Source organism: Lissotriton vulgaris, chromosome 2_1 (assembly GCF_964263255.1).
Source record: "Lissotriton vulgaris chromosome 2_1, aLisVul1.2, whole genome shotgun sequence".
NCBI lineage: Eukaryota > Metazoa > Chordata > Amphibia > Caudata > Salamandridae > Lissotriton > Lissotriton vulgaris.
The window spans coordinates 456,401,390-456,415,047 of record NC_141687.1 but is presented as its reverse complement, the minus strand read 5'-3'; the positions used below and the strand labels follow the sequence as shown (position 1 = coordinate 456,415,047).

At 40.1% G+C, this 13,658-nt stretch overlaps 1 protein-coding gene across 2 annotated transcripts in view; it reads left to right on the top strand.

Annotated features, from left to right (window-relative positions):
- The window catches only part of COL5A2 (collagen type V alpha 2 chain), a 342,059-nt gene that overhangs the window by 317,096 nt on the left and 11,305 nt on the right, over positions 1 to 13,658 (top strand). For both annotated transcript variants that reach the window (XM_086955351.1, XM_086955352.1), the window contains 4 exons: positions 788 to 841; positions 2,984 to 3,091; positions 6,223 to 6,511; positions 10,661 to 10,851. In XM_086955351.1, coding sequence (XP_086811477.1) covers positions 788 to 841; positions 2,984 to 3,091; positions 6,223 to 6,511; positions 10,661 to 10,851 — 642 coding nt within the window. The remainder of the gene's footprint in view (positions 1 to 787; positions 842 to 2,983; positions 3,092 to 6,222; positions 6,512 to 10,660; positions 10,852 to 13,658) is intronic.

Below are 13,658 nucleotides of genomic sequence, written 5' to 3'. Positions count from 1 at the left end.
CTCCTGACTAGCATTGTTAAAGTTACCAAAGTTCTAAAGTCAGCATAAATAAAATGTAGGAAAAAGATGATAAATCTGGGATGACCACTCAGAAAAAAAGGGTTTCTACACAATTTACTTACAAGAATCAAGTAGGGAAGTCCTCCTTCTGCTAAGGAATCATCTGAACTGTGAATACCAATGAAGTCCTGTTCAGGAAGAAGCTTAAAACCCACCTTTTTAGCAGGTAGCCTTCTGTGGGAGGGGGGGGGCAGCCACTCCACTTATCATAGCGCGGGGACACGCCAGTGGCGTAACCAGGCGCTTTACAAATGCGCAAAATCAAATCAATACTAAATTAATTCGAGAAAGCACTAAAGTTGGTCCTTTTAATGGACCAGGCCCATGCTGTTAACAAAACAAGGCTCATGTGCAGGGTATTAGTAAAGATTTATAACCAACCACAAAAGGAGGAAAGGAAAGGAAAGGTTTGAAATACACTCTACAACTAGAACCTGACTGCTGAATGGGTAATAATGGTACACTTGACATGTATGACTTTTAATGCATATCTGGGATGTACTTGGTGGAGAATATACGAACCTCAGAATTTACAATGTTTGGATTTACTTCTTTTGTGTCGGTCAGTCCTTGAGATATTTACTAATCAGCTTTGAATATCTGAAAGTGCTACCTATGTGTCCATACCAAATTGGAGTGTCCTTATCCTTATCGTTGATGTAAAATGTTGGTGATGTCATTTCTTTCTGATTTGAAAGTCAATTAAATAACATTCTTTTTTCCCTAGGGTCCTAATGGTGAACAAGGCAGTGCTGGTATTCCTGGACCATTCGGTCCAAGAGTGAGTACTTTTTTTTTTAATGAATCAAAAAATTACCAATGTGGAATAGAAGCTTCTCTTTTCCCAAGGATCTGCTTTCAATCCGTTAGTTTTTTTCTGCTTGCATTCTAAAGCTTGAATCACAATTAAAATTTAGTTGGTGTGAAGCTAATTTCATCAAATGGCATCATGCTAAAAGTTGCTTTGCTTATGTTAATGCTGCTGAACCATATTCTCTGTGCTCATAGATTACATGAATTATTTTTTATTTGACCACAGGGCCCTACAACCAACTAGGATGTTCAAGCTTTGCCAAAAACATTTAAATATTTTACAAAGTAAAACCACCTTTCAACGCAGGATATTAGAAAATCTGATATTGTTACAAGAAGAAAAACACGTTGAGTGAAACTGATAAGAGAACCATACAGTACTAAAAACAACTATAGAAACCCTTTGTGTTAAACTGACAAAACAAAAATTCTGCAGAAAAACAAACACTCATTTAAATAAATTGCAATGTATAAAAAGTAGAAATTCATCACTGCCTGGTTGATAACAGTTTTCCCTGAAATAAGAGTTGTCTTTGAAGACCTGATAAAAAAAAACAAGAAAGTACATCAGGAATGGTTATGTCGAATAGCAGAGGACCTGAACTAATTATTCAAATTCACATTACTCTGTACTATTTTTACTTGCTTTAAAAAAAGAAACACAATTCTGCACAATATTGTAAACCACATGCCTGCAACTTGGTACAAAATGTTGTGATGTATATTTAGGAAAATGCTACTCTATGTTTTTATATTTCAGTTGCAGTAATGATAGCTTTGTTTTAATGGCTAGCTGCCATTAGGTAGTCGGCCGATATTTTCCAAATTAGGATCAGCCTTTAAATATTATCAATGACAATTTTCTAAATATCAGCAACCATAACATGTAGAATTCATGACCAATGTCTCTTGAGGTTCTCTCAGTTTTTTTCTTGAATAGTAGACATTTCAATCCACACTTTTGCCCCAATATTTAGTTTTGTTCATAAGAATTTTGGGCAAATAGGTATAATATTATCAAATTAAAGACAAGGTAAATATATACATTTGAATTTTTCGGTAATGAAGGTTTTAAGGAACGCTTTGGTTAAAATGGAATTCTAAGCCCAAACATCTAAAATCTGTTATGAGTTTTTTTTTAGTAACATAGGGGGTCATAAGGATGGCGGACGGACCTGCGTCCGTCCGCAACCCCCGAGGAAGAGGGACCATCCGCATGGGCAGCGGTGGTCCCTCCATGCAAATAAGGATGTGACCGCCACCCTGGCAGTCACATCCTGTTCCTTTAACCTTGCGGCGGGTGCTGCTTGAAGCAGCACCCGCCGCAAGGTTAAAAATGCATGTTTAACATTTACATGCACAAAGCAGCAGGCACCGCACGGTGCCTGCCGCTTTGTGCATGTAAATGCTGGGGGGTACCATAGGTACCCCCCATGTGCACCCTCCACCCCCGACACCCTGGGGGCCCGCAACGGGCCCCCAAACACCAAAGACCACATGCTTTTCCACGGCGGAAAACCTGCCATGGAAAAGCATGTTTCCGCATGAATCCTAATATGGCTGGTGGTGTCTGATAGACACCGCCACCATATTAAAGCTTTTCCGCCGCGGGACCGTGGCGGAAAAGCGGCGGACGGTATTCACGTCCGCAGATGGCCCCCCTGCCATCCTAATCTGGCGGGGGGTCTTTGCAATCACCGTAACTGTGAATCCGCATCCTCCGGGCCGGCGGTGGCTTCTGCCTGCCCGGAGGATGCGGATTCACCGCAATCCTAATCGGCCCCATAGTTATTAATTAAAACTATTTTAGGAAATGCTGGAAAAATAATGTGAACACCTAATTAAAAATAGTTAGACTTGAAATTTGGGACTGCAATAGATAAGGAATTCTATTTATAAAGTTTGAAACTATATTTTAAGAGTTTGTATCATTGGATTACTGTCTGATCAGAATTGGGGATTACATTTTCAAAAAGTAATATTATTGATTAAACAAGGTTAATGATGTACACATTTCTCTTAAAGTTGGAACATAAACAAAGTTTTAGGACTTGAGAGCAACAGCAAGAAATATAAAACTTTATAGTAATTAACTTTTTGTTTTACTCAGGGTCCGCCAGGTCCAGTTGGACCCCCTGGAAGAGAAGGTAATTCAGGTCCAAATGGCCCAATCGGACCACCTGGTGTACGAGGAACTGTGGGAGAAGCAGGACCAGAGGTGAGAGAAAACATGGCAGTATTAAACTACTAGATTGTAAATTAAACCAAAGTCTTAATTAAGAACACTTGGGCCCATTTTTGAAAAATGGAGGAAGGATGAAGGCTAAAGCTTCCCTTTATTAAAATGCTGGCTACTAGTCGACTAGTACAAGGAAGACACAGAAGCTGGAATACTCCTTTCCATATGACCAAACTCTCATTTCTATTTCGGCTATCTGCCATAAACCATCTAGCATGTTGGAAATGGATGGAGACTGATTTTCACAGAGCCTACCCAAGTGTGCACTGTATCTTTGACACTATCCCTGTCACTCCTCTGTGGGTGGATCACATGTATGAACTCTGCAGTTCTCTTGATCCGTGGATAAACCTGCATTTCCATGCCCACGACTATGCATGCATTCCAAAAGGGGGCAATTCAGGGTCATCAAGGAGAGCAGGAGCATCACCATGGCAGTGTTTTTACTTCTATATTAATGCCCATGACTCACCTGCCATTCTCCAGTCTTGGTCGGACCACTGTGTTTGAGGGAAATTATTATAATTTGCATGCACTTTTAATGCATTTGTTTCATTACAGTGTACTTAAATATGTAGTGATAAGTTTGGTCCACAATGTATGACCAGTCAATATAAAAATCCTCTCTCATGTTTAATATGACCTATTTTGTGTGTTACCTCTCATAATTTAACATGAGAAAGGATTTGAAGTATTTTATATTCCAGGTAGATGCATACATTATACCAGAACTAATTTAAGCTTAATTATTTTTGGCATGTCTAGTGCTAGCAGTCATTGATTCATCACCAATCAATTCATACAACATTTTTGTACCCATTACAAATGCTGTTGCTGTGTCCATAATAGTCAAAGGTAGACCAGTTTTTGAGGTATATCCTGCGTTTGTCCTTGCTGGTAGACTATGCTATACATATACTGTGAATAAACTGGAAATTTAGAAGAAACGGATTTCATTTATCGGGGGCAAAAATATATCCTTATAGACCTCCCCCCGGAAGGCAGAATCAAGATCTATTTGGTCCACACTAGACACTTTGATGGCTAACTCTAAGCAAAATGAATAACCTCCACCTTCATTCCTGAGAAGTTGATCTTGGGCAGCATATAATGGTAGATCTAGTGACATTTGCATGTCCTACATATTGTTTGCTCCAGATTCTTACATTTGATTCTCTCCTGATTAAGTTGATGTTCTTGATTTTTATCTTTTATTATTATTATTTATTGATAACTTATTTCATTACCTACTTAAATTACTGCAATGTTATATCATATTGTCCTTTAAGCAAGGCCGCCTGAACTATCTGCTTATGACAGCAATGGTACAACTCCTACGCCTTAAATGTATTCATGATAACCCTGATCTTTAAGCATTTTTGTTGCTCATTTTGTATTGCTTTGTATTACTTCTTGCGAAACTTAATAAAGGTTTTTGAAGTGAAAAAAATAAATAGCCTCAAGAGAATGGAATGGCAATTAGCTTGACACCCCTCTGGCTAGATAGATTCCTTCAGTCAGCACTTTAAGAGAAAACTATAGGTTCCCTAAACAATTTCCTTAGGGAAGGAATAATTACGTTGATAGCCTGTTTACTGTTCTCCATTACACCAGATGTTTAGATTCACTGGACATTCAATTTAAGTTATTAAAAAACAATCTAAAATGTTGCACCATATATGATTATGGTGAAAGCTGCCTTGCATTGCTTTTGAGACTCAAACTAGTGAGATAATAAACCAATAAGATTCACTTAACTGTTAAATTAACCGTAATTGCTGCATTTGACACAGTCTCCCACGGCCTTCTGTTGGAATGGTTGTGGGAGGTCGGGGTCTGTGGCAATACATGGGGATGAATCAAACACTTCTTGCAGAACAGATCCTCCAGGTCTTACAATACCCTTTTTAATCCAAGGTCTGTCCTCTGTCTCAAGGGGTACCACAGGGCTGTGCCCTCTGCCCTACTCTATTTAATGTTTACATGCGCCCCCTGGCAGACATAGTGCTGAAACATGAGGTGAAACTGGTGTCATACGCTGATGACACTCAGTTTAGTGTTACATTGAAGCAAAAGGGGGCAGGAACAGCATCTGATTTCAAGATCACTCAAGCGGATCTTGAAATCAAACTGGATGAAGTTAAGCTGCCAGCAGCTGAATGCGGGAAAGACGGAGGTGATGGTAGTTGGCAAGCAGCCCACCATATGGTCACATTTGTGGTGGCTAGAGGAGCTGGGACCTACTCCGACTCCCAATGCTAAGGTCAAGAATTTAGGAGTCTGGTTCGACATCACCCTATCTTATTCAGAGCAGATATCAGCTGTGTCCAGAGCCTGCTTTGGCATTCTGAAAATGTTGCAAAAAATCCTGGACCTACTACCACTAGATGCCATAAAAACAACTGTACAGGTCCTCAGTACATCCGGTTTGGATTACTGCACCATCCTTTATCTAGGGATGACCAAAGGAAATCTGAACATTCTGCAGACGTTTCAGAATGCTGCTGCCCGGCTGATACTGAATATCCCTAAGCAGGCATTGGTGGGAGCTGCCTTGAGGGAATTACACTGGCTCCCTATACAGGCTAGAGTCACCTTTAAGGCTATGTGTTTTTGCTATAGGTTCCTCAACGAGAAAGGGCCAAGATATCTGTGCCCGCTACTCACTGCCTATAGACCTGCTCAGAATTTGAGGTTGCTGGGCACAGTTTGCTGTACCTAAGGTTCGTAAGGTATAGTCTTGAGATTGTTCCTTTAGCTTTCTCACGGCTAAGGCTTGGAATCACCTTCCTGTGGAACTGAGGACTTGTCCATCGGAGACAATGTTTCAGAAAAGATTGAAAACCTGGCTCTTTCCATCTCCCTCTAAGGGCCGATAGCAGGGCCTTGAGCCTAAGGGGGAGGAGGGTTTCGGGCCAGTTGCTGTGGTTTACGGTGTCCTAGCACGGGGACACTCTGTTGGAGTAACCAGGTGCTCTACAAGCTTAATAATATTAATTATTATTATTATTATTTTGGAATATTTGTATTCCTTTTATGCTTTTACATACAATAGTAGTGCCATTGAAATATGAGGCTTGAAGTCTTTTGTTTGATATTTATCTGCACAGGGTCCTCCTGGAGAAGCCGGACCGCCTGGTCCTCCTGGCCCCCCTGGTCTTCTTACAGCTGCTATTGATGATTTCATTAGTAACTATGATGACACTATGCCAGAACCGCTTCCAGAGTTCACAGAAGATGAGGCTGGACCAGACAGTAACAAAACAGACCCTGGAGTACATGCAACTCTAAAATCTCTAAGCAGTCAGATTGAAACAATGCGTAGCCCTGATGGCTCCAAGAAACACCCAGCTCGCACCTGTGACGATCTCAAGCACTGTCATACTGCAAAGAAGAGTGGTAAGTATGAATCATGTTTAAAAATGTGTAATGAATTCTTATGTTATCATTTCTAATTGGGCTATTTAAGATTTCTCTCTTTTTTACCACCACAGCCAATGAGATCGCAATCCCTTGTATGCAATCAACAATTATTAAGACTTTGAGAATTGGCGCAACCTACAAATAGATAGAAAGCTAGAGAGACCATTATTTCAGGTCGAATTTTCCAGAAAATCTAACAGAAAAGGGATCCTAAACATAATATATTACTGAATTTGCATAGTGTATAAATTGTTAGACCTCTACTATTTACAAAAGTGAAGACACCAACACTTCGGAGGGGTTGTAGAACATTTGCCCTGCTGAGGGTAAGAAGTAGAATTTGACCACATTATGAAATTATGAAAATATTGAAAAGCAATTGCTAGCAGCATAAGAGGAGTCTCAGTTGGCTAATGTCACACACTGGTTCTTGGTCCCCAAGCATATTCAGAGGTTTGCAGGCTCTAATTCTATTAATTGGAGTCTTTTACCAAAGGTGGCTCAAAGTCACATGACCATTGGACTGCAAACCGGTTAACCAATCAGTGCTTAATTTGAGCCGGTGGTTTCTGGTGCCTGGCACTTAATTATTAACACCTGTGCTTGCTACAGTCTGCCACAATGTGGCGCTGTCTAGGAAACTTAGAGATGACCACAACAACAGTTAATTATTAATTCAATATAAATAAAAAATCACTATTACCTGCTGCTCAATCCATTGTTATAGCTTTGGGGGCTTGACAGGGTCTGAAATGTCACAATTGTAGGAGTGTGATGGTTAATGGTTTTGTTGTTACTATCATTGTCAGCATAACAGGGGCAATGTGTGGTGCAAGCTGCAATGACCTCCTGACAAGAGCCCTGGCACTTATTTGTTTTCAAATTATGAACTGCAACAAAGTTCTTAATTCTTGCCATGGTTCTTTCATGGTACTGAGGCAGTGCAGTCCACAGCTTCTTCAAGTAAACAATCTGGGGTAGGCATTATCTTACACTGTAATAATATCTAGCAAAATCAATGTCCAGTCATAACATTGCTTTAGTTTTATCAAAGAAAAGAACTTAAACAAAGACAAGAAAAATGTACTGCACATACAATTAAGATAATTAGTGAAAAATGGCAATGTCCTTTTGAGCCAAAGTTTGGACCCCAAGCAGTACTATAGTGAGTAGATACTGCACAGCATTGCCAGTAGTCTTTTTAGACTACAGGCAATGCTGCATAGAGTTATTCTTCAAAACTAGAGTAATGGTAATAATATTTGGATTGCAATGATTTGGAATCAGCAATTGCTATGAACTCAAAGTTCTCGGTCAGCCAACTGTCCCAACACCCCAAAGAACAGAACAACAAGCTCAACTCTAGGGCACTACACTGATGGGAATTTTAGCCCTTTACAGGTGCCTGGTTTCAAGGCACAGTTGCTGGAGCCTCACTAGTCCAGTAGCCACCGGGTTAGCTGTAGGAGGGTAGTTGTTGTTCAATGTGCCAGTACACCAGCCCACCCTCAGATGACACATAAGCGGTAGGGACCTGCATCATTTATCACAGTCTTAAGTTGATAGCAGCAGGGCATCCAGAAGGATGGTGCTACTTGCTATGAGTGCAGGAAAAGCAAGAGTAAACCTTTAGACTATGCATAACTTTTGGTAACAAACAGGGGTATATATAGTATATTCTTTATCATTGCAATCTCCTGCAGCTACAGTAGAGGAGGTAAGGGATGAAGCAATCTCAACTCTGTGATGTTGTTACAGTCACCAACTTCCACTGTTTCCCTTGGTGTTAATGTGCATTAAGTGTCAAGGTCATCCTTCCACAGGTCTTATAGATAGCTGATTGTGTACTGGGCTGCTGCATCTCATTTGCCTTTAGTTACCTAAATCCATGTTTCATCATAAAATGCCTTCATGCACAAAATCCTGTCACAGAAACACCTTTCTCAAGCCCAGCCAGTATTTCTGGAATGACATGGAGAAATGTAATCCACAATCCAGAGGATTCCCCTAACTTAACTACCCTGACAAGTGGCACATAGGCTGTTGTAACATCCCCTGGTGGAAGAGTTGAACCAATTATGGAGTCTGCTACTTTAGAATTCTTGGATGCCCTTCTAATCTGACATGTTCTCTGCATTATTAATGGATGGGAAGAGCTTGGTGATCTTCTTCCATCTCTTGGAACCTTTGGCTGCATTTTGGGGTGCAATATATGGTGTAGTTGCACAACCTCGCCATTTAATACACTCTCCAATCCCTTTAGAACTAGTCGGCTGCATTCCACCTTGAGTAGCTGTGGTTCTTAAAAGCAATGCTTACACACATAAACACGTGTAAAGCATTTTAACAGCACCAAAATATTTAAAGAAGAAATCAACTAGACACTAAAGAATTCCAACACTATAAAGATAGACTGCATTTGTTTGTATTTTTAGACATCACAATGAAAACGATCCACCACAGGGTACCAGAGATATAGAATTTGCAAGGTATAGTAAATCAAACCATTTCACTCAACTAAGAACAAACATTGGTAAACTCAACAAATTTGACAAGTAGGCCGAATTCACAAAGGGCCTCCGCACTCATGATGGACACGCCACAGTCATGGTGGAGGTCCTGCACTTTTCAGGCCCTTTATGAACTGGGCTCATAGACACATTTTGGGGTCAGGGCACTGGGGTGTGGTTAGCACTCGTAGAGTCAAAAAAACAGCAGCATCTGTCCAAAATCTTGAGGTGACTATACAACTAGAGGCATTTTCTCACAATCACCAGGAGTTGTTCCATTGGAGGGAAAGTCTGCTCTAAACACAAACAGGTACTGGTTACTTTCCCAGTCCACAAAGCATTTGCAGGGACCAAGAAGGGGAGCTGAAATGCCCAGCAAGATAGATACTAACTTGGTTTCCAATAATAACACAGGCCCGGCAATCCATCCTCATACTGTGAACAGACTTGCCCTCATCACACATCATCATCTGCCTCCATCTATGTCCCGGATATGATAGGCCAGATATCCCCAGTTCGGGAGATTGCACAGACTTTACTGGGAAGGAGACTTCAGTCATCCGCTCACTAGGAGTAAAGATAACAAAGATCCACTCCTGATTATAGATTTATGCTGCCAGATTTGGCAGTTTCCACAGCCTGAAAAGAGAGGTCAGTAGAGACTTTCTGTAAACCATAATGGCTTGATTCACAAAGGTAAAATTAGACGTTTGGTCTAAACTCGCACCAAACGTCTAAGTTTATGACTTTGGGAATTCACAGAGGGCATTTACCAGTACTATATTTATGTTTGCACTGTTGGTGGTTCTCCTCTCTGAGTATGTACCTAAAGATTGTACTTGTAAATGCCCTTTGTGAATTCCCAAAGTCGTAAACTTAGACGCTTGGTCTAAGTTTAGACCAAACGTCTACGTTTTCCTTTGTGGATCGGGCCCGAAGTGCACTTTGCCTGGCCCCTTGAACACAGAGCCATGCTATTGGGTCACAATCCATGTAAACAGGGTGACCATCAGTGAACAAGTATAAGTGTCCTATCTACTGAGGTAAATATCAAAAACTCTAGAGGAAATTTACAGTAACTTGCCAAGTGATCAATGTTTTGCAAGTATGCCTACTTATATGAACTAGTAAATACAAAGCAAAATATTTTATTTGAAAGACTGGAAATGGGACTTTGATGACGTGATCTGTAATAGACAGGTGTGGAGATGAATTTAAAAAACAAACCAATTTGAACCAACATGAGATCATACTAAGCATTTTAAGTTGAAAAATAGGATATCAAGTTCTTATTGACACTAATACAAACCTGATTAACCAATTAACTGGACATTTGTTGCATTTAGATAGAAGAGTAGCACTTTCTATTTAGATGGCCACATTTAGACTTTGACAGTCCTCGAAACATCCACATTGTTCAAAAGATTGACATCCTTTGTCATGACGGCCTTCCTAGCTGTACATGTTTGTCTTGTAGAGAAAGAACAATTGATGGTTTTTCATTATATTTACTGAAAATGTTCAAATCTCCTATCTATTCTCACTGAGATCTTGCCTATTTACCAGCTTTTTTCTGATGACATTATTTATTTTGGTTTCGCTTTATTACTTTTAGGGGAATATTGGATTGATCCCAATCAGGGATGTGCTGAAGATGCCATCAAAGTTTACTGCAACATGGAAACAGGAGAGACCTGTATTTCTGCAAATCCATCAAATATACCTCGCAAAACATGGTGGGCCAGCAGGCCTTCAGCTGTGTTCAAGCCCATATGGTACGGACTTGATATGAACAGAGGATCTCAGGTAAGTTGGTTAATATCATTCACAGAAACTGTGACAGCTGTGCACTACATTGTTATTTGTTTAGACTAGGGTGCACTTCCAAAGAACCATAGAATTTGAAGAGAGCAATTTAGGCACCCTGCTGGCACCGATCTTGTGACGGAAGCTGTTAGGCTTTAGAGAATCAGGACACAATCCACTAGATAGATATTAAAAAGCAATGTGAACTGCAGAGAGCCATCCTGACTCTATTACTTATTCTAGTATCAAGTATCCCCAAAGACACAGTGACCTAGACTTCTGAACAAAATAACTGAATGTCTCAGAGTAAGTGCAGTGGATTCAATATATTTGATCAGATTTGTTACATAATAACTTGTGTCTGCCATTTTGAATTTCAAGCCGCAATCTATATACCCACAAAATAAAGGGAATTCAGGTTGTTCCACATTATGTAGAATTAGGCAATTAGTCAAAGACCTTCTCTTAATCAAATGCTCAGCACTTGCCCTTTTATTCACAGACAGCAGACTGTTTTTCTATACTTCTGTTTTAAATAGAATTAAGTAGGTAGCAGGACACGTCTTCAGGTAATTAAGATGGATTTATTAAGTTACATAGAATAAGACAGCAGAGCACACATCCTCACAGCTGACCAGACCAACTGCTAGGGCTAGAATCCCCACACACCAGATAGAACACAGCTAGGTAAGAAGATAGAAACACAAAGAAAGGACTAAAGACACCAAGAAGCCATATAGAGCTAAGTATAAATTTACAACAACTTCATTATCAGAACCTTATCTAAACATTGTAAACGATTATTATAATGAATTATTATATCAGATGGAGAAGTCAGAAGACTGATAATGGCAGCCCAAGGCAATGCCTTATATTTCCCATTTATGGGTTTGTCCAGTAAATGGAGCCAGGTAGGATACCAATTAGATGAAGGGTATAGCTATCTTCCTGCATAATTTGATTGTATAGGATGTGATATACATTGGTTCCTGCATAGTTGAATGATATACATTAGGAACCAATAGCTTTAAACATTGTGTAAAATTATCTTTTTCTGGACTTAGCCAAAAATCATAGGTGGCACAATAACTAAGGTGCTCACCACAGATAAAGGTGTATACAAAGTCAATGGTTGTCCTGAAACCATGATAGATAAATGAATAGGAATATCTGGTCTAACATAAAACGTCTCACCTTTGTCCATAAGTATGCCCCTAGCCGCCACTGGACAAAGTATTCTGAATAATTTAACAATCCTGTGGCTCATGAAGGTTGTTAAGAGACAAAGGGGCATATTCACAAGGAATTGGCGAAGTGAGGCATTGAAGAAACATTGCTAACACCAGAGTCTGACATTCTGAAAACTCAGGGATGCACCATGGTCACAAGAATGCGGCACACCCCAGCGTTTCTGCTAGCGCTGGCGCTAAATCTATCTGCTAGTGCCAATGCAGGCACCCTTGCACCAAGGTGTCCCTTCCTGCACATAAACACTCCAGAAGGACGATTTGTAACACCTATGTGGCTGAAATGTGCAGCACACATAGAAGTTGGAAATCATCATGTTTTCAATGATTGGTTATGTGCAGGAAGGTACACCTTCTTGCACATTATCAATCGTTCATGGCTGCACAATGCAACACACATAGAGAGACAGCAAAAACAGGGATACATTAAGCATTTATCCTCATTTTGCCACGTTAAGACCAGATTTTCCCTGGTCTTAATTTTGGCGCTGCCTCCTATTTACGCTATCCTTGTAAATAGGGGGCACCGTCATAATGAATGGGTGTTGCGGCTAAACATTTACTGCAACTACCATTGCACGCCCATTTCACGCTAAGTATAGTGTGAGAGGGGGCCTTATTTGCAAGGCGCCGTTAAGCCATGTTAAGTGGCTTAATGCCGTCTTGTAAATAAGGCAAAGGGTTTATCGCCACAGGAACGTCTTAAAAAGTGACGTTCTTGTGGTGATAGGGGCTTGTAAATATGTCCAGTTTTAAAGGCTGAAGGCATCAGGGCATTTGTAAAGGAAAACATGACTTCCTGTGAAAAAGGTATCCAAACAAAAGCCTTTAGTTTCAGTTCTGATGCATTTGATGACAGTTTTAGGACTTATAATATAGCACACGTGAGTAACATATTACAAATATTGGCACTTCCGAAGTATTTCTGCCTTGTCATTAGTGTAGCCTACCCTAGAAGAGTAAAGGATGTTTTTGCAAATGTAAGGTTTTTTTTAGAGCAAATGATGGCACATTTGCAGCATGCTACAAATCTGTGTGTGCAAATAAAATGAAGAGGGCACATAAATGGCAAATTTAGCCTAATAGCAATAATCTGGAAGCATATAACATGATCGCAAGAGCCAGCAAGATAGCTCAGTGAGCTAAGCACCCCCTGTTAACACCAAATGTGACTTGCATGTTGTCAGTTTGAATCATGGTTAGGCCAGCTTACCTTTCCATTATTTTGAAGTTTGAAACACTGAGTTCCATTAAACTGGCACTCGTTATTTATTGGACTTACTTTGAAAAAGAATAACGTATGGTTTTGAGGTGCTGCAAAACAAAAGTTGCTTTCATCATTTCTTTTTTAATATTACACAATATTGTGCATAGAATTTCAATGCCTGTTCATGTGATAGACATTTCTAAGCTTACTATAAAAGAGACATCTAGTCACTCACTCATACGCTCATGCACTCATTCATGTACTTTCCCACTCAACAGCCTTAGTCTCTCTGCAGCCTAACAATCATTTACTGAGCCACCTTTCTAACCAGTCGCCACCTCATCATTTTCATA